This window comes from Pelobates fuscus, chromosome 2 (assembly GCF_036172605.1).
Source record: "Pelobates fuscus isolate aPelFus1 chromosome 2, aPelFus1.pri, whole genome shotgun sequence".
Classification (NCBI taxonomy): domain Eukaryota; kingdom Metazoa; phylum Chordata; class Amphibia; order Anura; family Pelobatidae; genus Pelobates; species Pelobates fuscus.
The window spans coordinates 150,334,210-150,357,975 of NC_086318.1; the positions used below are offsets into that span (position 1 = coordinate 150,334,210).

Here is a 23,766-nt window from a genome sequence, read left to right on the forward strand (position 1 = left end):
TGTGTGTGCTGTGTGTGAGAGTGCTGTGTGTGAGAGTACAGTGTGTGCTGTGTGTGAGAGTGCTGTGGGTGAATGTTAAAAGGGATTGTGTGTTGGGGGGGTAAAAAAAACAACTAATAAGTAGGAATTATGTCCCCCAAGGAGAGGGGGACCGTCACTCGCACTCTCACACTGCAAGATAGAGCTCTGCCGGGTCCTCTCCCTCCCTCCCCAACCACATGTCTATTTAAATAGGCCGGTGAGGGAGATCTCTGATCTCCCCACCGGCCCATGGAGGCAAACAGCGGGGCCGGCGCTCGGATAGTGCCGGCCCTGCATAGACCGGCAGGGCCGGCACTATCCGAGCGCCGGATGTAGTATGTGTATAGTGGATGTAGTGTGTATAGAGGATGCAGAGTGTGTGAGTAGTGGATGCAATGATGGTGTGTATTGGATGTAGTGTACAGTGGTTGTAGTGTGTGTATGTGTGTGGTTAATGCAGTATGTATAGTAGGTGCAGAGTGTGTTTATGTAGTGGATGCAGAGTGTGTTTGTGCAGTGGATGCAGTGTGTGTAAAATTGTAGGAAGGATAGGGGCTGTGTATTGTGTGGAGAAAGCAGTTTTATTTTATTTTTTTAAGATTATTCCCCCCTCCCTGCCTCTTACCTGTGACCATGAAATTACATTTCCTGCTGGTCCATGGTCACTATGCAGTTTGCTGTCTAGTATAGTGAAGAGGTGGTCCAAGAGACTCCAGTTTACTCTTGCTACAAGTTTTCTCCTTCTTTCATGAGTCAGACATGTGTGCCACATCAGAGCAATCCTATGGTAGCCCGCATCAACAATCTAACAGCCCAGGCTTGCGAGGGTTAGAGAGGACATGCCAGAGGGGGAAGCTGGAGTGTCCTAGGCTACGTCGTCATTAAACTAGACAGCAGTCGGGATTACAAGTTCAGAAGAAAATGTTTCTCCCCGAACAGTCTGGGCCCCCAGGACCACCAGACCTGTAACAACCATACAGTTGTCACACCATGTTGGCGGCCCTGATAACCATTATAAACATGCTTTGCATTTTACAGACCTTGGCACAAGTTCAGGCAGTCAGACTCAAGGAAAGCTGGAAGGCATGAATGCCCTGAAAAAAATATATAAATGACATACGTGTGATTTATGCTGAATGACTTGACAGTTTTTCACAAGAACCTTTCATGTTAGAGGTTTATTTTGTTTTTAATAAGTTGTTTACAAGGCTTGACAAAAGCTCTTCAAAAGGTGATGAATATGTCTAATGGAATACATATCTCAAATTGCTTGTCTGCGAGTTTGGTTTAAGTGATCAATTTATGAAAATCTTCAAATATGTTTATTAAATGTTCCTAATATTATTATTAAATGCATATCTATGAATTATGGTGCTCTGTTTGCTATATTTATTCTTATTCCATATACATCCTGTTTCACTTTACTATTTATCTGATTTCAGCTATATTTACATATTTATAACATTACTTCAAAGATATAGTTGGATGTACGTTTTTATCCCATGTTAGAAGTGTAAAAGAGGTGTGATTTATTTTACACATGAAATTAGGATTTCTTTTCCCAGCTTTGGGATTTGATGATTTTTCCTTTACAGATAGATTTCACAAGACAAGGATCAATAGTCTCCAGGGCCGGACTGGCCCACCAGGGTACCGGGAAATTTCCTGGTGGGCCACGGCACCTGGGGATGGCCAGACAGCCCTGATCATCAGGGTCATGTAATTTAAATGATTTTCCCCTTGAACTGTGCCAGCCTGTGTCAGTCCTAGGGGAGTAAAGAAGGAGGAGCTGGGGCTGTTACGGCCACAATCAGGCTGCTGGCGGCCCGAGGGAGAATTGTCAGACTCCCTGCACTATTTAACTCAATTACGGCTGCATGCCCCACCCCTGAATGCAAGCCCCTCCTCCTGAATGGAAGCTCCCCTCCAGCGCACAAGCTCCGCCCCCACACACACGTTGCTGACCTCTCTTGGAGGAATAGGTCACAAAATGGTGTGTGTGTGTGGCTGCTAGTGAGTGAGCTTGTATGTGTGTTGCTGCTAATGAGTAAGCTTGTGTGTGTGCCTGCTCCAGAGAGAGCTTGTGTGTGTGTGACTGCTAGTGAGTGAGCTTGAATGTGTGTGTGTGTGTGTGTGTGTGTGTGCTCCTGAGTGAGCTTGTGTGTGTGTGTCCCTGCTCCTGAGTGAGCTTGTGTGTGTGTGGCTGCTAGTGAGTGAGCTTGTATGTGTGGGTGTCAGTGAGCATGTGTGTGACAGTGAGCTTGTCTGTAGTAAGCTTGTGCGTGTCAGAGTTTGACTGTACTAAATTTGTTTCTGTACCAATAAGCTTGTCTGTGTGGGTCAGTGAGATTATCTGTCAGTGAGCCTATTTGTGTGCATCAGTGAGCTTGTGTTTTTATGTCTATGAGCGTATGTATATCAATGAGGTTGTCTGTCTGTGAGTCTTTGCATCAATGAGCTTGTGTCAGTGAGTTTGTCTGTGTCTGCATGTGGGTATGCTTACTATATAATTAAATGTTTTACTCTGAAAGGACCAATATTTTTAATTAGAAAATAAATATACCAATAATATTATGTAAGGCCATGTCTTGCCGCCCTAGATAATTGAGTAATATATAAGCACACATAATACCATCTTAAACTATCGAACGCCCAGCTGTGTTTTGTTGTCGACTGCATGGAACTATTTTCGGTCACAGTTTCACACGAACATCGCTGGGACTTCCAGACTTCCATCATTTTGTTTGGATTCATACGAACGCAGAGGTATTCGTTACTTCTGAAACTCACGAATCAGCCCGACCCTGAGAACTAAAACCCATAGACCTGATTCTGGACAGATTGTGCTGAACGGTTCGTGAAAATACTTAAACCCCATGGCGATCTGACTGTGTTCGTGGGATCTGAGCGCTTACTGGGCATATTGAGTGCTCAGATCCAAGCTATCTGGGGATATGTGGAACAAGGGGGTTTAAGTATAAAGAATACTAGTTATGTATTTTAATGTGTTTTTATTACAGTTTAACTTGGGAATATTCTGTCTACCTGGAGATAATTAACTTTACTACAGCCACTTACCCCAATTATCTCCAGGATAGAGAGGAGGGATTTTACCGTTTGTGTGGGAGTGTTTCACATTGTACTGTATTTGTGATTGGCTACTGTAACTGTATTCCAGTCCTCCACAAGGCCCCTGTGGGAGTGTGCCTTGATGGAGAACCTGCATAAAAGCCAGCCTGTGGCACTCATTAAACCAGTCCATGTTTGACCCTCAACACAGAGCCTCGTCTCGTGCTTGGGGGGGTATTTCTTCAAGGTTCCTGTTCAGCGCTTGGGATTATTCGGTAGCAGACTTCGTGCTTGGAGGAAAGAACATCATACCCGGGGTGCCATCACAGAAGGATAACCCGAACAAGTCTTGTCAGAGATGGAATTCCAAGCCCTCCATTATCTATTTTTTGACAATATTTTTGAGCTTATCCTTGGTCTTTTTTTTGAGCATATACATTTAGAGAAAGTGAACTGTAAGCGATTGATCCAACTTAAGGGAATATTGCTTGGTATTAGGCTTAGAATGTATGTTAATTTGGGAATAACATATGCTTTTATGTTTTGTATCACTTCCATTAATTATTTGATTGAGTTTATTGGGCCCTCCAGCACTATATAAGTACATCATGGGCATCTTTGAAGCCCTTAATGTTTTTTTTTTTTATTCCTTATCTCATTTAGTTATTACCTTATTGTTTTTAAATCCCAATTTTCTTTTTTGATTTGTTGTTTTATACTTACTATTTATTAAAGTTAAGTTTTAATTATATTTGTATCAATTTGAAATTCACACATGAATCTAGCCAATGGTCAATATGAGGGGTTTAGAAAAATACTGCTCTGTCTCATTAGAGATTTTGCCTTTTAGCCTAAAGAAGCAAGGCGAATTGTTAGTATACAGGTGAGTTTACACTTAAATGGCCATTGGAGTGATACTAAAAAACTCTCCAGTTATTTTAATGTGCATAGGGATTTGGGATTATTATTATCATTATTATTATTTTATTATTTATATAGCGCCAACAAATTCCGTAGCGCTGTACAATGGGTGGACTAACAGACACATAATTGAGATCAGACCACTGGACATACAGGAACAGAGGGGGTTGAGGGCCCTGCTCGATGAGCTTACATGCTAGAGGGAGTGGGGTATAGTGACACAAAGGGTTAAAGTAGGGGAATTAAATAGTTTGTTAGAGAAGGGTTTATTGAGTGCTTGGTAGGTCACTTTTGACAGTTGCAGGAAAGGAGTCATGTGGTGGGGGATGAGAAACCTGCTGACAGTTTAATTGATACGCTTTAATGAAGAAGTGAGTTTTCAAAGATTTTTTGAAGGAGTGGAGGCTGGGTGAAAGTCTGATTGAGGAGGGAAGGGAGTTCCACAGAATAGGTGCAGCCCTGGAGAAGTCTTGAAGGCGAGCGTCAGAGGTGGGGATCCGGGCAGAGGATAGGCGTAGGTCTTGGGCTGAGCGCAGGGGTCTCGACGGGACATACTTGTGTATGAGGGAGGATAGGTATGTTGGAGCAGCAATATGTAGGGATTTGTAAGCAAGCGCCAGAATTTTGAATTGGGCCCTATATCTAACTGGAAGCCAATGCAGGGACTGACAGAGCGTGGAGGCGTGGGAGGTGCGACCGGACAGGAAAATAAGCCTCGCAGCCGCATTCATTATAGATTGCAGCGGTGCAAGCTGGGAACATGTAAGACCGGTGAGAAGGGGATTGCAGTAGTCGAGGCGAGAGAGAACAACAGCATGAACCAGTATCTTAGCCGCGTCCGGCGTTAGATATGGGCGGATGCGCGCTATGTTCTTGAGTTGGAAGCGACAGGATTTGACTATCGATTGGACATGGGGAGTAAAAGAGAGGTCAGAATCAAAAATAACCCCTAGGCAGCGAGCATGCGAGGTAGAGGTTATAGTAGCGCCGTTGACTTGGAGGGAGACAGACACAGGAGTAGCAGCACTTGAGGGAGGAAAAACTAGAAGTTCTGTTTTGGACAGGTTGAGTTTAAGGAGTGAGCAGCCATCCAGTTGGAGATAGCAGAGAGGCAGTCAGAAACACGAGTCAAGGTGGGCGGAGAGAGATCAGGGGAGGACAGGTAGATTTGCGTGTCATCTGCATATAAATGATATTGGAAGCCAAAGGAGCTGATGAGTTTACCAAGGGAGGCAGTATAGATAGAGAACAGTAGGGGGCCGAGGACAGAACCTTGGGAGACGCCAACAGAGAGGGATTGGGGAGAAGAGGCAGAACCTGAGAAACATTGAAAGAGCGCTGGGAGAGGTAGGAGGAGCACCAGGAGAGAGCAGTGTCCCGTAGACCAAAGTTACGAAGAATGTGAAGAAGCTGTTGATGATCAACAGTGTCAAAGGCAGCAGAAAGATCAAGGAGAATTAGGATAGAGTATTGGCCGTGAGATTTAGCAGCAATTAAATCGTTGGATACTTTGGTCATAGCAGTTTCGACAAAGTGACCAGCGCGGAATCCAGACTGAAGGGGGTCAAGCAGAGAGTTGGATTCGAGAAAGTCTGTCAATCTGGCGTACACAACTCTCTCGAGGATCTTGGAGGCAAATGGCAGTATGAGAAAAAAAATAGTGCACAAGTAACTTTTTCTTTGTTTTTTTTATTGTATGTATTGGAGCTGATGTGTACTGTGGTCATTGCTGCCGCGCAGGACTTTTTATTGTATGTTTGCATTTTCTAACAGGTGATGATTATTTGAAAAGCTTGTCCAATAGAATTTAAACAAGGCCTAGGTTGGACAGAGTAACATATCTCATAGAGAGATATGACAATTCTTCCATGAAAATGAAAGAATAATCATTTCGGGTATTTACCAAAATGCTTTGAGAGTGGCACTGAGTGCCTACCTAGCTAGTTCAAGATCTGCACTTGAGTCTCCACTCAGGAAAACACAGGATCTGTCCTGTTTAGACCTATAGTCTCAGGAATACACATTTGTATTCCACACCCTATAGTGTTCCTTTAATGATATATAAAGTTTCTTTGCAAAAGGCATTTTGTTTTGCAATGAATCTAGTAATGGCTTCAATACATTACTGTCCCTGTGAATATGTCTACAGGTTTAGTGTACCATTTTAAGATATTTCTAATGCATAGATGAATCATCCATATCAGCATGATGTAGCAAAGGTTTACAGCTTGAGTTTTCAGCCCATATAAATCCTGACAAATCAGAGGCTACGTAAAAATCCCTTTTGCCTGCAGTCAACATGGAGCACTCCAGCAAGTCGGTAGTGTTTTGTAATATTCATCTGACTATTGGCTGTTCATACAAAATAAAAAAAAGTGAACAAGGAGAGGTAAATCACACACAGAAGTTCACCCCTCAAAGAAAATTGCCTTTATTAGTTAATAATATATAAAATAAAGGTATTTTAATTATCACATCAAATCATTTATACTGTGTAAAAGTGAAAACCCCAAAACATGAAAATATTTATAATATCCTAAGGGGCTATATGTAAACCCAAACCCATCCCTAATCTTATATAACTTCATTACAAGAGTTGTGTATTCACTGTGAGCAAAATGCTTATGACAAAGCAGCTCTTAGTTAAATTTGTAGTGACCAAATTCAGCGGCTTGCCAGAGAGATGGTGGGTGGGGGGGAACAGGCTGGGAAAAAAAGACAACCCGTAATGTATTGGACAAAATATATATCTACAGTATTTTTTATCAAACTGTATCTGTGACTAACTAAAGGCTGGTGATTTTACAGATCACCATACATGAAAGCTTGTATCCCGCTCATACACTTGGCAAGCAACCAATCTAACTTCAGTGGTGATAGGTTCTGAAATTGCTCTAGTCTTCGAGGAGATACAAGTTAGACACAACACCCCACATACAAGGATAAAGTTTTCGGTAGGGTTGTAGTTGTCTTGTAAGGCTGTGGTTTTGATAGAAGCAGGCCCAAATATACATAAAGAGAGAGGGTAGAAGTTAGGTACGTAAGAGATAAATACTAGGGGGAAGGAGTGAAGCTTACTCCAGTAAACCACAATATCGCCCCAAAGGATAAAGACACCTAAATCCTAACAATACACCCATCTAGTGACATCAAACAATAAACTGGTTTAAAGTGCATTTTGACACTGCGTCAGGAACCACAAAAGGTATACTATACTATATACAATAAAGAATTAATTAATACAGGTGATCTTCTTTGAGGGGTGAACATTTGTGTGTGGGTTACCTTTCCTTGTTTAATATTTAATTTGATATTGAAGGGTTAGGCCCAGTGATTGCCTTACTGACCATCTGCTTAACACCATTTGAGTGATAAGATTCTTACCCTCTGCTATTCATACAAAAGCCTAGGGCAATGTGAGAGTTCTAAAGTTACAGTGTTGAGACTACCATTCTAAGAAAGTGTTTAAGAAGTACCCTACAGCTGTAGGACCATCCTATGTGCAGATAAGGGCAACATGAAGCTATTATGGTATCAAATTGGGGATTGGACAGGGCAGAATTAACTACAAGGTAACACCAATGGCTCAGGGGTTAGATGGGGTACCGGAAGCATGAATTTGTTTGGCTACATTAACCATCCCTATGCGAAGAATGAAGGGGAGGGGGAAACTGGTAAACTCCTTAGGGGGAACTGTATCCTTATCTGTGATTGGATAAAAATAGAACTATGTGAGTTTGTGTTCCTACTGAAGCCAAAAACCTAATGAACTTATGAATTGTGATGCCAGTATTACTATTAAATCAGTGACTTTTGCAACCTGTATATTATGTAACAAACTACTTCAGTCTGGTAAATGGCTTGAGGCCCCATGGGCACTTTATTTTATGTAACAACATGCACATTTATCTGGGCTAACAACTAGAACAGATCCCTCTCTGTAGGGGTACGAAAATGAAAGATTGACAGAACAGATATGATTGCCAGGACTCCCCAAAAACCCAGAACATATACCGGTATTTGGTCATATCTGCCAATAGAAACAAACTTAAACCTTTAACATATCAAATAATTGAATTTTGAAGAGTAGACAAACTTCTCGTTAACACTACTGTCTTCTGGTCTTTTCCACTTTAGGCATAAATAATGTTTAGACAAATCATTTATAATGCATCAAAAGCACACTAAGATTTATTTTACTTTACTACATAAGGCAAACCCATTTAAACAAAAGTCTGCACATAACTTCTAAACTAAATTAATCTAACAACTAAATTCAGAAATGCATGCCAAGTGTATGCACTTTTATTAGTCTAAAATATAAATGTAAAGATTTGCTAGAGAATTAGAAAGGGAGTCCCTTTACTTCACCATATGTAATGAAAAAATAAGATCCTTCTGAATATTAAGCTATTTAGCAGTTCAAACATTGTGCACATTTAACTAAAATAGTCTGTCCTTTACAAAATCCTTCTAGTTTTGCATATTGTTTATTCATTGTCTTCCTTTTGAATCAGCTGTTGAATCTGAAATAATAAATAGAAATAAAAACATGAACATAAAATAAATAATTCAATGTACTTCAAAGAATCAGAACGGAGTTATCATTACCTAGGTTCATGTTATCTATGGCCTGTTTACATAAAATTGGATGAGGATCCTCTTAGGTCTGTTGAACTAAAGCAATAGCTGTTGGGATTTCAAAGAAATTAACTTTAAATTTAAAGCAACAATAAGCAGACTGGAAAAATTCTCCAAGATGCTATGTGTCCAGTTTTGCTGCTTTGATCCTAAATGTGAAATTCATTTTGAATTTCTGACAATCCACCCTTTACATACCTTTAGAATCTTCACGGTATTTGTTGGTATCCACTGTACTTCTGTTTAACTCACTGATAAAGTGTGACAGTTTTAGGTCCGGACCCAAGAATTAAGGGCAAATGGAACAGAGACATAAGGGGATGTCATTGTTAACAGTGATAGATTAAGCAAATCACTTCTTGGTATGACATTTGTCTAATGAACAAATGTTCTAGATGTCATCACTAAAAGGTTTAGAGGTGTGGTGGGTGAAGACAGAACATGCCTTTACTCTTGGTGGTCGACCTGTTTGGGAGGGAGCTTTCAGAGTTTTGAGCAGATGTCTGCTGGTGAGGCTCTAACCCTATTCTTGAACAGTCACACTAAGCTGTCCCTACCAACCAGAAGATCTGTCAAAATATTTGAGTTTATGCTGTAGTACCTATTAGTGATGTACCGAACTGCTCGCTGGCGAATAGTTCCTGGCGAACATAGCGTGTTCCCCCTATTCGTCATCATTGAGTAAACTTTGACCCTGTGCCTCACGGTCAGCAGACACATTCCAGCAAATTAGCAGCAGACCCTCCCTTCCAGACCCTCCTGACATAGATTAATTTAAGCAAACAAATATGTTTGAATGACTATCTGTTCCTGTCCAAATCTGAGATGATTAAATTGCGTATACGCAGAAGTAAATTCACACTGACACATGGAGTTCAGGTTAAAAAGAACTTCAGAAAATTTAATGGCATCTGGTTAAAAAACGGGTATGCAGACCCTTTTAAAGGCAATATTACATCATCATAGAATATCAAGATAACAACAAATAAACATAATTAATTGGTCTATGTGCTAAGTGGTAAGTTAAATGCCCTCCCATCTATATTAGTAATTGGCATAAGGGTTAAGTGGCTAGTGGGGCATCCTCCCATCATGGGATGTCGTCATTTCTGACAGGGATGGGACATAAGATCCAGGCGCCATTGTGTTTAGCACGAGGCTCGCTCGATGGGAGGGGGGATCTGGCAGCCAGCCATTTTGAGTACTTGGCACCGTTTAGCTTCGAGGTTAGTTTCAAGGCTTTTTAGTAAATGAACATTTCATTAGTGCAGTTTGACCCTGTGCCTCACGGTCAGCAGACACATTCCAGCAAATTAGCAGCAGACCCTCCCTTCCAGACCCTCCCACCTCCTGTACAGCATCCATTTTAGATTCATTCTGAAGCTGCATTCTTAGATAGAGGAGAGAAAGTGTAGCTGCTGCTCATTTGATAGGGAAATTGATAGCTAGGCTAGGGTATTCAGTGTCCACTACAGTCCTGAAGGACTCATCTGATCTCTGCTGTAAGGACAGTACCCCAAAAAGGCCTTTTTAGGGCTAGAACATCAGTCTGCTTTTTTTTTCTTTTTTTTTTGCTGTGTAATGTAATTGCAGTTTCCTGCCTGCCTGCCAGCTTCGGTGTCAGGCTCACAGTGGATACTGTTCCCACTTGCCCAGTGCCACCACTCATATCTGGTGTCACAATAGCTTAAGCTTGCATTTAAAAACAAAACAAAATGTTTTTTCACTGTAATAGATTGAATAGCAGTTAGTTGTCTGCAAGCGTCTGGGTGTCAGGCCTTCAGCGTGTACTCTGCCAACCTCTGCCAGTGTACTTTGCCACTCATATCTGGTGTCACTATAGCGTGCCTTTAAAAAGAAAAACATTTTTTTTCACTGTTATAATAGAATTGAATAGCAGTTAGTTGTCTTCAAGCGGGTGTGTCAGGCCTACAGCGTGTACTCTGCCAACCTCTGCCACTGCACAGTGCCACTCATATCTGGTCGCACAGTAGCTTGCACGCATAGTACCACTAATCCAAAAAAAAATGACAGGCAGAGGCAGGCCACCCCGCAGGGGCCATCATGGTCGTAGTGCTGTGATTCCCTTTTGCCCTAGAATAATGCCCAGTTTTCAGAGGCCACGTACCCTGAACTTGAAACGTTCTGAGGACATAGTTGACTGGCTAACACAGGACACCCAATCTTCTACAGCTTCCGCTCGGGACCTTGACGCACCATCCTCCTCCAGCTTAGCTTCGGGCACCTCAAGATACCATGCACCCGCCGGCCACCACTACCAACACTAGCACCACAGCCGCTTCACTTGGTATGTCAGAGGAGTTATTTACACATCCGTTTGAAGAAATGAGTGATGCCCAATCATTATTGCCAGAGGATGTAGATAACAGGGATATATCTCAGGCAGGCAGCATTACACACATGGACGTACGGTGTGATGATGATGATGTGGTACCCGCTGCTGCTTCCTTTGCTGAGTTGTCAGATACAAGTGAAGCGGTTGATGATGACGATGCGTCCATGGATGTCACGTGGGTGCCCGCTCGGCAAGAAGAAGAACAGGGCGAAAGTTCAGATGGGGAGACAGAGAGGAGGAGGAGGAGACGAGTTGGAAGCAGGGGGAAGTCGTCGCAAGGAGCTAGTGGCACAGTCAGACAGCATGCATCGGCACCCGGGGTCAGCCCGACAGCACGCCAATCAACGCATGCTGTGTCCACCAGCAGAATGCAGAGCTCAGCAGTGTGGCATTTTTTTTGTGTGTCTGTCTCTGACAACAGCGATGCCATTTGCAACCTGTGCCAAAAGAAACTGAGTCGTGGGAAGTCCAACACCCACCAAGGTACAACTGCTTTGCGTAGGCACATGATCGCACATCACAAACGCCTATGGGATCAACACATGAGTACAAGCAGCACACAAACTCAAAGCTGCCATCCTCCTCCTGGCCCAGCATCTTCAGCCACGTCAACCACTGCTGTCCTCCTTGCCCCCTCTCAACCATCCGCCACTCCGTCTCTCGCCTTGAGCAGTTCCCGCTTATCTGCCCACAGTCAGGTGTCTGTCAAGGACATGTTTGAGCGTAAGAAGCCAATGTCAGAAAGTCATCCCCTTGCCCAGCGTCTGACAGCTGGCTTGTCTGAACTATTAGCCCGCCAGCTTTTACCACACAAGCTGGTGGAGTCTGAGGCGTTCAAAACATTTGTAGCTATTGGGACACCGCAGTGGAAGGTACCCGGACGAAATTTCTTTGTACAAAAGGCAATCCCCAACCTGTACTTGATTGTGCAAAAGGAAGTAATGGCATGTCTGGCACACAGTGTTGGGGCAAGGGTCCATCTGACCACTGATACCTGGTCTGCAAAGCATGGTCAGGGCAGGTATATCACCTACACTGCGCATTGGGTAAACCTGCTGACGGCTGCCAAGCATGGAATGCGTGGCTCTGCAGAGGAGTTGGTAACACCGCCACGACTTGCAGGTAGGCCTGCTGCCACCTCCTCTACTCCTCCTACTCCATCCTCTTCCATAACCTCCTCGGCTGAGTCCTCTTCTGCTGCTGCGTCTTGCTCTACATCAACGGCACCCCCACCAGCTCCCCAGGTACTATTCCACATCCCGGATACGGCAGTGTCACGCCGTCTTGGGTTTGACTTGCTTGAAAGCAGAGAGTCACACCGGACAAGCACTCCTGTCCGCCCTGAACGCACAGGTGGAAAAGTGGCTGACTCCGCACCAACTGGAGATCGGCAAAGTGGTTTGTGACAATGTAAGAAATTTGTTGGCGGCATTGAATTTGGGCAAGTTGACACATGTGCCGTGCATGGCACATGTGTGTAATCTGATCGTACAATGCTTTGTGCATAAGTACCCAGGCTTACAGGACGTCCTGAAGCAGGCCAGGATCGGCTTGGGGATGTCCGGAGGAGTACTCACAGATCACTGTTCAAGGTCTGTTTGTCTGGATAACCCATCAGCATTGCCATTTTGCTTCCCAGGGCGATAGTGAATTGTAAAGTCAAAAGGCTGTAGCGCCAAACTCCAGCGCAACAGCCTGGCATTGTCTACTGACACCCTGTTCAGCCACACCAACGGGTTGTGATCTGTGAGTAAGGTAAACGGTTGTCCATACAAGTAAGGTTGCAGCTTTTTGAGGGCCCACACCACCGCCAGGCACTCCTTTTCAATGGCAGTGTATCTACTTCCCTGGGCAAATGTTTCCGGCTTAGATAAGCCCCGGGTTGCTCGCCGCCATCTGCTCCGACTTGGCTCAGTACTGCTCCCAATCTAAACATAGAAGCGTCTGTATGGACGAGAAAGCGTTTAGTTGGATCAGGAGCAGAAAGTACAGGTGATTTAATGAGCGCCGTCTTGAGCTGTTGGAAGGCCTGTTCACACTTTGGGGCCCATACTACTATCTTGGGGAGGTTTTTACGTGTTAGGTTTAGCTAGGGTGCTGTAATTAGCTACGAATTTCCTGTAGTACCCTGCGGTACCCAGGAATGCGACGACCTGGGTTTTAGTACGGGGGGTTGGCCACTTGGCGACTGCCTCTATTTTAGCGGGTTCTGGTTTCTGTAGCAGGCTCCCGACTCTGTGCCCTAAGTATTGAACTTCTGCCATTCCTAAATGGCACTTACTGGGCTTTAGGGTCAGTCCAGCCTCCCTAATCCGGTCTAGTACGGCTCCTATGTGGGTCAGGTGTTCGGGCCCCGAGCAGCTAAAAATGGCTATATCATCCAAGTAGGCGCAGGCATACTCCTGAAACCCATCCAGTAGCCGATCTACCATCCTCTGAAAGTTAGCCGGGGCATTCTTCATCCCGAATGGCATGACCTTAAACTGATACAGGCCAAATGGGGTGACAAATGCCGACTTGTGGATGGCGTCCTCGGCTAATGGAATTTGCCAGTACCCGTTGCACAGATCTATTGTGGTGAGGTACTGGCCTCTGGCCATTTTGTCTAGGAGCTTGTCTATCCGGGGCATAGGGTAGGCGTCTGAGGTTGTTCTATCGTTTAGCCTCCGGTAGTCTACACAGAAACGGGTCGTGCCGTCCCGTTTCGGTACTAGTACTACCGGGGAGACCCAGGAGCTGTCAGAGTGTTCTATCACCCCTAACTGCATCATTTCCTCAATTTCTTTCCGCATATTTTCTTTAACTGCTTCGGGTATGCGATAGGCGGTTTGGCGAAGGGGGGTCTGGTCTAGGGTTTCAACTTTGGGAGTGGTTAACGGAGTGTACCCAGGTAGGTTGGAAAACGTGGCCCCCTTGTCCTGGATTAGTCTTTGGACCTGGGTTCGCTCCTGGGGGTCTGACCGTTCTCCTAACTGTACTTCTCCCAGGTCTCCGCTCTGGCCCTCTTGGTCTAGGAGATCTGGGAGTGGCAAATTATCATAATCTTCAGTGGCAGGTGCAGGTGCACAGATCGTGGTTACCTCTTCCGTGCGCTCTTGGTATGGCTTGAGCATGTTCACATGGAGCATGCGCTTGCCTCCCGTGCCTGTGACCGCACCGATCACAAACCTGCTCTACCACCTTGTATGGGCCCTGCCAGGAAGCCTGCAGCTTGTCCTTGTGGACAGTGTCAATCCATATCTGCCAAGTGACCCTATGTAGGGGGAACAGTCCCTATTCTGCTCTGTGTCAGTGTGTATCAGGGTCCCTGAGGACAGGTGTCAATCCATACCTGCCAAGTGACTCTATGTAGAAGGAACAGTCCCTATTCTGCCCTGTGTCAGTGTGTATCAGGGTCTCTGATACAGGTGTCAATCCATATCTGCCAAGTGACCCTATGTAGGGGGAACAGTCCCTATTCTGCTCTGTGTCAGTGTGTATCAGGGTCCCTGAGGACAGGTGTCAATCCATATCTGCCAAGTGACCCTATGTAGGGAAAACAGTCCCTATTCTGCTCTGTGCCAGTGTGTATCAGGGTCCCTGAGGACAGGTGTCAATCCAAATCTGCCAAGTGACCCTATGTAGGGGGAACAGTCCCTATTCTGCTCTGTGTCAGTGTGTATCAGGGATCCTTGGGATAGGTGTCAATCCATATCTGCCAAGTGACCCTATGTAGGGGGAACAGTCCCTATTCTGCTCTGTGTCAGTGTGTATCGGGGTCCCTGAGGATAGGTGTCAATCCATATCTGCCAAGTGACCCTATGTAGGAGGAACAGTCCCTATTCTGCTCTATGTCAGTGTGTATCAGGGTCTCTGAGGACAGGTGTCAATCCATATGTCGAGGTGTCAATATGTCAGGTGTCAATCCATATCCATTGTGATTTAGGAATGTTAGGTGATTTATGCCCTTTATGGATTAAAACCAGACTCTGCATCAACTATGTAATTTTCCATGGGAGTTTTGCCATGGATCCCCCTCCGGCATGCAACAGTCCAGGTGTTAGTCCCCTTGAAACAACTTTTCCATCACTTTTGTGGCCAGAAAGAGTCCCTGTGGGTTTTAAAATTTGCCTGCCCATTGAAATCAATTGCCGTTCGCCCGTTTCTCCCGGTTCGCGAACGTTTGCGTAAATGTTATTAAAAAATTCAAGTTTTAAAAAACCATAATGAAAATAAATTGGCAGTTATAGGGAGTTACAATATTGTTGCTTACATCCACTAGAGGCAGGCTGAACTCTGCAATCTAAACATTGAAGTTTCTCTAAAACTGCAATGTTTTAGATTGCAGGTTTAAGGGGACAGGGGCAGTGCACCCACAACACGTCAATGAGATGAAGTGCCTATAGTTTCGCTTTAAATAATATCTTCGAGATAATTACACAAAAATCTTTTTTTGTTTGTTTGTATGTTTTTAGCAAAAAACTCAAACTTTTGAAGCATTCATTACATAAAGTAACCAAAATCTAAAATTCCTAAATAAATTCATATATTTAAATTCATGGTTGAAACAAAATAATTTATGGATAAATTCTTAGGGGCTGTATTTGTGCTAAGACTTTATGAACCATTTAATAGAGATCATTTTATCACAGATCCAAAGGTATTCTTACTTTCTGAAGGAGATTGTAAGTTTCTGGCTTATCATCCTCGATGGTGATTCTGAAGAAGTTCACATTAAGAATCTGAAGTGACTTCCTAGGACCTGAAACCATGAATTAAAAATGAGAATTTTTGTGTTAATCTGAGAAAATGTGAGTTGTGGTGAGATGAAAAACAACTTTTGAAAATGTAGGCCTATACAGTTACCCTTTAAGACAAATTACCAACTTGGCTTAGTTGGAAGTGGCAACTCATCAGAATTTAGAGTTCCGTAAACAATTTCATACATATGATATTAAAATAATACGTAAAAATACACCATATATTAAGAGAGTTTGCATCATAGAGAAATACAGGGAGTTTTTAGGGGAGGTGGTCCTGGATTAATTATGCAACCACCAGAAACAGAAAACAATGACAAAAGAACTTTCACACTCCAGCAAATGACAAAAAATGTTTTACACCAACCCTTTCAAAGTGCCTAATGATAGTTATCAATACAAATCAATTAGTTTTGCATAATAACAAACTTCTCACTGTATGCAAAAACTGTAGGTGGAAGAGGTATGGAGCTAGTATCACCAATTACTAATTGTGACAGTAAAAAAATATGTTTTACACTGTGACCCTGCTAATACCTTAAAGGGGCATTCTGAGTACCATACCCAGTTCACTGGTGCCATCCCCTGGTTTAATGTCAAACTATCTAGGAATGGTTTGCAATAAACAGCCCAGGGACTGCCACAATCTCACAATCTCCAACGCGTTTCGTCCGCAGGACTTCTTCAGGGCTTATGTTATGATTATGATTATGTTTTAACATAATCCCTGAAGAAGTCCTGCGGACGAAACGCATTGGATTATACCATTGGAGGACTTACTATTGATGCTTTTTATACCACCTTGTAGTGGTTCATATGCTGTTTTACTTGGACCTTTTCGTAAGTGCATTATATAATAAATTCTTTGAAGTTTTATTTCTATCTGCACTATCATTTGGTTTCTTTACTTTTCAAGTGTGAAAGAAGATTTTGTCTATCCACTCTGAAGACCATTTCTGACTAAGGATGATGGGCCTGATATTCACTGATATCTTGTGAGTTTTATATAGTCATCCTGCGTGTCTGTATATTCATATTTTTATTACACTATGTGTGATTCAAAATTTTTTCTGTAGATATCATCTACCACGCTATTATAAGGTTGTATATATATTTTTCATTTACACCTTAGAAGTGTTTATATCTTCTGCTCTGCATTCCTGTTATAGAATATGTCAAATGATAGTGGACACTATTAACAATAACAAATGATGTTGACAGTTGCAAATAAAGTTTGGTTGAATTAATTGGAATTTCTAATACTTATTATATTTTCTAATTCAAAAACATGTTTGTTTGACAGGAAATAATATCACAAGAGTGGTGAAATATGAACTGTAATATGCTGTGTAAGCTGCAAGGTGAACAATGGTGGTGCTTGGTGAGAATTCTTTATACCTTCTTTCTGAGGTTCCTTTGATGTATTGTTAAATTCAGTTTCATTTCCCATGGGTGGAACTGAAAAAAAAAACAATGAAAACATTGATAGTAGTGTATAGTAGTAATAGATAGTTCAAAGAGTAAATAGTTAACCAGTTTAATACTTTTTAAAAAGTATACACTTTGTTAAAAAAAATATTGTCACTTTTATTTGAAACATATAAGGTGCATTCAGAAAGTATTTGGACCCCTTCATTTTGTGCACCTTTTTATGTTGCAGATTTATGCTACAACTGTTTAAATAGCTTTTTTTCACATCAATCTACACTCAATAACGCATATAATGACAAAGCAAAAGAAAGCAGGTTTCTGAAAACTGCAAATTTATTAAAAAGAAAAATCTGAATTATCATTGACATAACTGTTCAGATCCTTTGCTATTGCACTTAAAAATATAGTTCAAATGCATCTCATTTCCCTGGACCATCTTTGAGATGTTTCTACAGTGTGATTGGATTCCACCTGTGACAAATGGAAATGATTGGACATTGGAAAGGCAAACACATGTATATATACAGCCTCAAAGCTGTACATGTATGGTAGATACAAATATCCATTTTACTATCTATCCTAGCTGTTCATATAAGGGTTAATTTGAACCAAGAATAAATTTGGCATTTTATCTCCTATTCTCGGAAATAGGATTTATATAAAATCCTAGTTACGGGAAAAGTAATGATTTCGAAATGTCCTTGTTAATTGTCCAGGATATCGGTATTTGTAAATATCTGGTTTTAATCAAATGTGTAATGCGTTATATAACGAAAGATTATAACTAGAAACAGCTGTTTATAACTTGTGAAAAACAAATTACGTAATTAATGCTCATGACCCCCACCGACATGAAAATGGGGTATAAATGCAACTGACGTATAATTAAATTTGAATTGGTTATTGAACACGTCTCTGCTATTCATTTCCAATTTCCAGAGCTCTGAATGAGTTGGCAAATATCCATCATCCACAAAGGGCCCGGGGAGATTTTATCCCCAACATGTATATCACAGCAAAAACCAAGGTATGAGCTCAAAGGAACTGCCTGCATTTCAGACAGGATTGACAGGATTGTGCCAAGGCTACAACAATATTCTGGCTGTATTGAACATTCCCAGGAGCACACTAGTCGCCATAATTCTTAAATGGAAGAAATTTGAAACAACCAGCATTCTTTCTAGAGCTGGTCGCCCAGTGAAGCTAAGCAATCAGGGGAGAAGGATCTTGGCAAGAGAGGTGACCAAGAATTAAATGGTCAATCTGGGTGATTTCCAGAGATCATGTGTGGAGATGGGAAAAATTTACAGAAGAGCAACTATCATTGCAACACTCCACTGATCAGACCTTTATGGAAGACTGGCCAAACGGAAGCCTCTCCTCACTGAAAGATACATGAAAACCAGCTTGCAATATGTAAAATAATCACCTAAAGGACTCTCAGACTGTGAAAAACAAAATTATCTGATCTTATGAAATGAAGACTGAACTGTTGGCATAAATTCAAAGCATCATATATGGAGGAATCCAGGCACCACTCATCACCTACGCAATACAATGCCATTGGTGAAGTGGTAGCTTCATGCATTGGGAGTGTATTTCAGCATCAGGGACTGATCAGAGTTAGGGGAAACCTGAACAAATCAAAATACAGAGATCCTTAATGAAAACCTTGTCTAGAGCACTTATAATCTCCTACTGTGCCAAAGGTTTACCTTCGAACAGTACAATGGCACAAAGCACAGAGCAAAAACTTGTGGCTTGGGACATGTCTGTGAATGTTCTTGAGTGACCCAGCCAGAGTCAAACTTCAAACATCTCAGAAGAGATCTGAAAATGGCTGACCACCGACGGTGCCCATCCAATCTGACATAATTTGAGAGGATCTTCAAAAATGAATGACAGGAACACCCAAATCCAGGGATGCAAAGCTTGTTGCATCACACCCAATGAGACTTGAGAGTCAGTAATTGCTGCCCAAAGTGCTTTAACTAAGTACTGATTTAAGGGCCTGAATACTTACATAAATTTAATTTTTTTATTTTTTTCTATTTAATATATTTGTGGCGGTGTTTTTTTTATTTTGCTTTCTCATTACATGGTATTGAGTATAGATTGTTGTTTAAATGATTACAGCATACGGCTGCTAAATGAAAAATGTGAAAGAAATTAGAATACTTTCTGAATGCACTATATATTAGGTTATGTTAAATGAAATCTGGGATGGAAGTATATATTTTCAGCCCAACAGGAAATACGAAATTTACAGTGTTGCTTTAAAACCCCTTCATTCACTTGTGTGTATCCTACCCCTTGTGTGTTTCTTTAACCCCAATACCCATTTTTCTGTCTCTTAACTCACATGTGTTTCTTTAGAACTCATAAGTTTGTCAGTTAACTCCCATGGGTGTCTCTTGCCACAATAGCCCTCGGATGTCTTTTAGCCCATTATGTATGTATCTTAGCCCCCCAAACACCCTATATCCTCCAAGTGGCCAGAGCATCATATGTTTGCCCTCTCCACTCTCTGTATGCTTTAATCCTTGTAATATATAAACATAATAAAAAAATATATTAAAGGTACACTATAGTCACCTGAACAACTTCAGCTTAATGAGGTTGTTCAGGTGAGAACTATAGCTCCCGCAGTCTTTCTCATGTAAACACTGTATTTTCTCAGAAAATACAGTGTTTACATTGAAAGCTAGGAACACCTCCAGTTGCAGTCACTCAGAGTGAACCAGAGGGACTTCGGAGTTGATGGAGGCATAACATGCCTCCATCCACTCAGATTTGCTGTCAGCAGAGCACAGGCAGCATTGTGCACAGCATCCTGTGATTCAATATCTCCTCCCTCTGCATGCAGACACTGAACTTTCCTCATAGAGATTCATTGATTCAGTTCATCTCTATGAGGAGATGCTGATTGGCCAGAGCTGTGTTTGAATCATGCTGGCTCTGCCCCCGATCTGCCTCTTTGTCAGTCTCAGCCAATCTTATGGGGAAGCACTGTGATTGGATCAGGCTACCACATGTCAGCAGACTGCTTGTTTTTCTGAGTCTAACAGCATGCAGATTTACAGCTTCAGGCTTGAATCCAGTACAATTTGTACTATATTTATGGAGGCATGAGGGGCCCAGGGGGGCTACATGTTTGTGTTCCTGACCCTACAGTGATTCTTTAACTATCTCTTTATTTAACAAACACATTAGGGAGGTGTGAAAAATAAAATTAAATTTAGAGGCGCACACCTCTTTATCCTACAGCTTGTAACCTCTATCTCATCTCTCTGTCTTCATTAGTAATGTTTGCCCTGTCTTTGCCTTCTCTGAATTGGATTACGATGTAATTTGCTAAATCTTTAATTTAAATTTAAAAGAAAAAGAGTATCTCATGAACAAATGTTCTAAATTTTTAGTGTTTCATTCAATGGTATAAATATCAAATAAATTACATTTCCTCTTTAAATATATATATATATATCTATAGTTGCTTTGCCACACAATGCTTTACTATACATTGTGATATGAAATATTCAAAGTTAAAGGAGTGAGTAAATATTTCTAAAGACACCAATTTGTCCTGTTGTCAGCTGATTAGGAATTTAGGGAGTCAAGGGGGTTTTCACTAGTTTATTTTAAGAAAACTTACCAGTGTGCGTTGTTTGGCTGTTATTGTACAGTTCCATTGCTCCAAATATATCAGTTTCTTTTTCAAGACCAGGAAAGATAAGTGACCAAAATATACCAAACAGTTTCTTAAGCTTCTTCTTGTTTCCTCCAATAGTGTTGTTCATTGCCAACTCTGTCTTGTTTGTTTTAGAAATCTGGCTGGTTAGACCCGTTGAGTTCAGTTCTATACAAAGATATTGTCAAATTATTCCTTTATGATGAAAGTATCTTCAACAACTGATGACTGGCAAGATCTTGTTTAATTTGAATCTACTTTCAGTAACACAAGCAGCCATGTTTTGCATTCTAGATGTATTTAGAATGTTTTTGGCACTTGAAAAAAATAATTTTCATTTTGGAATTTCTTCAATTACTATTATTATTATTATTTATAAAGCGCCAACAGGTTCCGTAGCGCTGTACATTGGGTGGACTAATAAAGAAGTATTTGTAACCAGACAAGTTGGACACACAGGAGTAGAGGGGTTGAGGGTCCTGCTCAATGAGCTTACATGCTAGAGGGAGTGGGGTAAAGTGACACAAAAGTTAAGGGTAGGGTAGAAAGGTAGGTTGCTAGGATAATATTCATTGAGGGCTTAGTGTTTTGTTTTTATGACCGTTTCAGGAGAGGAATCAGGGTGCGGAGAGGGGGAAAGCTGTTTAAAGTTCAATTTATATGCTTTCCTAAAAAAGCAAGTTTTCAAAGATTTAAATTAAAATTCATTAAAGACTATCACCACTTCCCACACAGTCACGCCCCTCACCCCCCTCACCCCCCACTGTCACCACCTCACCCACTGTCACCACTTCCTACACTGTCACCACCTCCCACACACTCACCACCAGTGCCACTGTCACCATTCCCCTATTGTCACCACTTCCTACACTGTCACCCTCCCACACTGTCACCATCCACCCTACTGTCACCATCCACCCTACTGTCTCCATCTGCCCCACTGTCACCACCTCCTACACTGCCACCACTCCACATCGTCCCCATCCCCACACTGTCACCATCTCCCTACTGTCACCCTCCCACACACACTGTCACCAACCCCCACACTGTCACCCACACACTATCACCCTCCCACACACTGTCACCCTCACACACATACTGTCACCATCCCCTCACATTATAACTTCCCACACTGTCACCATCCTCCCACACTGCCACCATTCACACACACTACAACCTCCCCACTGTCACCACCCCCTCATGCTACCATCACCCCCACCTCCAACACTGTCACCATCACCCCACACTCACCACCTTTCATATTGTCACCTTTCCCACACTGTCACCCTCCCACGCATACTGTCACCCTCCCACACATACTGTCGCCCTCCCACACATACTGCCGCCCTCCCACACATACTGTCACCATCCAACACACACTGTCACCATCCCACACACACTATCACCCACACACACTGTCACCCTCCACACAAATTATCTATCCCACACACTGTCCCCCTCACAGTGTCACCATCCCACACACACTGTCTGTCACCTTCCTACATGCTGTCACCCTCCCACACACACTCCGTCGCCCTCACTGGAGGCAGAGACATGATACAAAGAGGCTAGTGGCAAGGAGAGATGGCACAGAGATGCTGGTGGCAAAAAAATGGCACAGAGAGGTTAAGGGCAGAGAGATTGAACAAAGAGGCAAAGGGCAGAGAGATTGCACAGAGTAGCTGGGGGCAGAGCAATGGCACAGAGATGCTGGTGGCAGAGAAGTGGCACAGAGATGGTGGTGGCAGAAAAATGACACAGGGATGCTAAGGACAGAGAGATGGCACAAAGAGGCAAAGGGCAGAAAGATTGCACAGAGTTGCTGGGAGCAGAACAATGGCACAGAGATACTGGTGGCACGTGGCACAGAGATGATGGTGCAAAGGGCAGAGAGATGGCAAACTGAGGCTGGGGGCAGGGAGATGGCACAGTGAGGCTGGTGGCAGCGATATGACAGAGTGAGGCTAAGGGCAGAGAGATGGCACACAGAGGCTGGGAGCAGAGAGATGGCACTGGCAGGTTGTTTTGGGGCACATGGCACTAGCAGCCATTTTGGAGCCACAGGTGGCTCATTGGCATAATATACAAAGATTACTGCTCTTTGGCATGATATTCATGATGTATGCATTTACTGCTCATTGGCATGCTATATCAAGTTTATATAGAATTACCCTACTGCCCATGTGTTTTTGCCAACCAGGGCATATATGTGTGACTGCGTCCAGGGCCGGCCTTAGGCATTTAGACGCCCTGTGCGAAAAATCTTCACAGCGCCCCCCCCCCCGTCATCCATGTATGCTGTAATGTTTGTGTTGTCTGTGTATGTGATGACTGTGTGTGATATGTGTGCTATGTGTGATATTTGTAATGGGTGTATTAACAGTGTGTGATATGCGTGTATTGGTTGTATGTGACACACACACACACACAGAGTCAGATGGCCACACACACACACAGGAAGACATCCACACACACACACACAGGCAGACAGTCATACACATACACACAGACACACAAAGGCAGACAGTCTCACACACACACACACACACACACAGACAGACAGTCAGTCATACACACAGACACAGACAGTAATACACACAGACACACACAGAGGCAGACAGTAATACACACAGACACACACAGTCATACACACAGACACACACAGAGGCAGACAGTAATACACACAGACACACACAGTCATACACACAGACACACACAGAGGCAGACAGTCATACACACATACACACACGCAGACAGTCATACACACAGACACACACGCAGACAGTCATACACACAGACACACACAGAAGCAGTCATACACACAATCACACACACAGAGGCAGACAGTAATACACACAGACACACACACAGAGGCAGACAGTAATACACACACACACACA

The 23,766-nt window shown here is 42.7% G+C and overlaps 1 protein-coding gene across 1 annotated transcript in view; it reads right to left on the minus strand.

Moving 5' to 3' along the window:
- Positions 1-8,478: 8,478 nt before the first annotated feature.
- LOC134586898 (mucin-2-like) overlaps positions 8,479-23,766 on the minus strand; it is a 60,584-nt gene continuing 45,296 nt past the window's right edge. The window contains exons 6-9 of the mRNA XM_063442827.1: positions 20,831-21,034; positions 17,146-17,205; positions 15,658-15,749; positions 8,479-8,537 (exon numbers count right to left, since the gene is read on the minus strand). Coding sequence (XP_063298897.1) covers positions 8,502-8,537; positions 15,658-15,749; positions 17,146-17,205; positions 20,831-21,034 — 392 coding nt within the window. The 3' untranslated portion in view covers positions 8,479-8,501. The remainder of the gene's footprint in view (positions 8,538-15,657; positions 15,750-17,145; positions 17,206-20,830; positions 21,035-23,766) is intronic.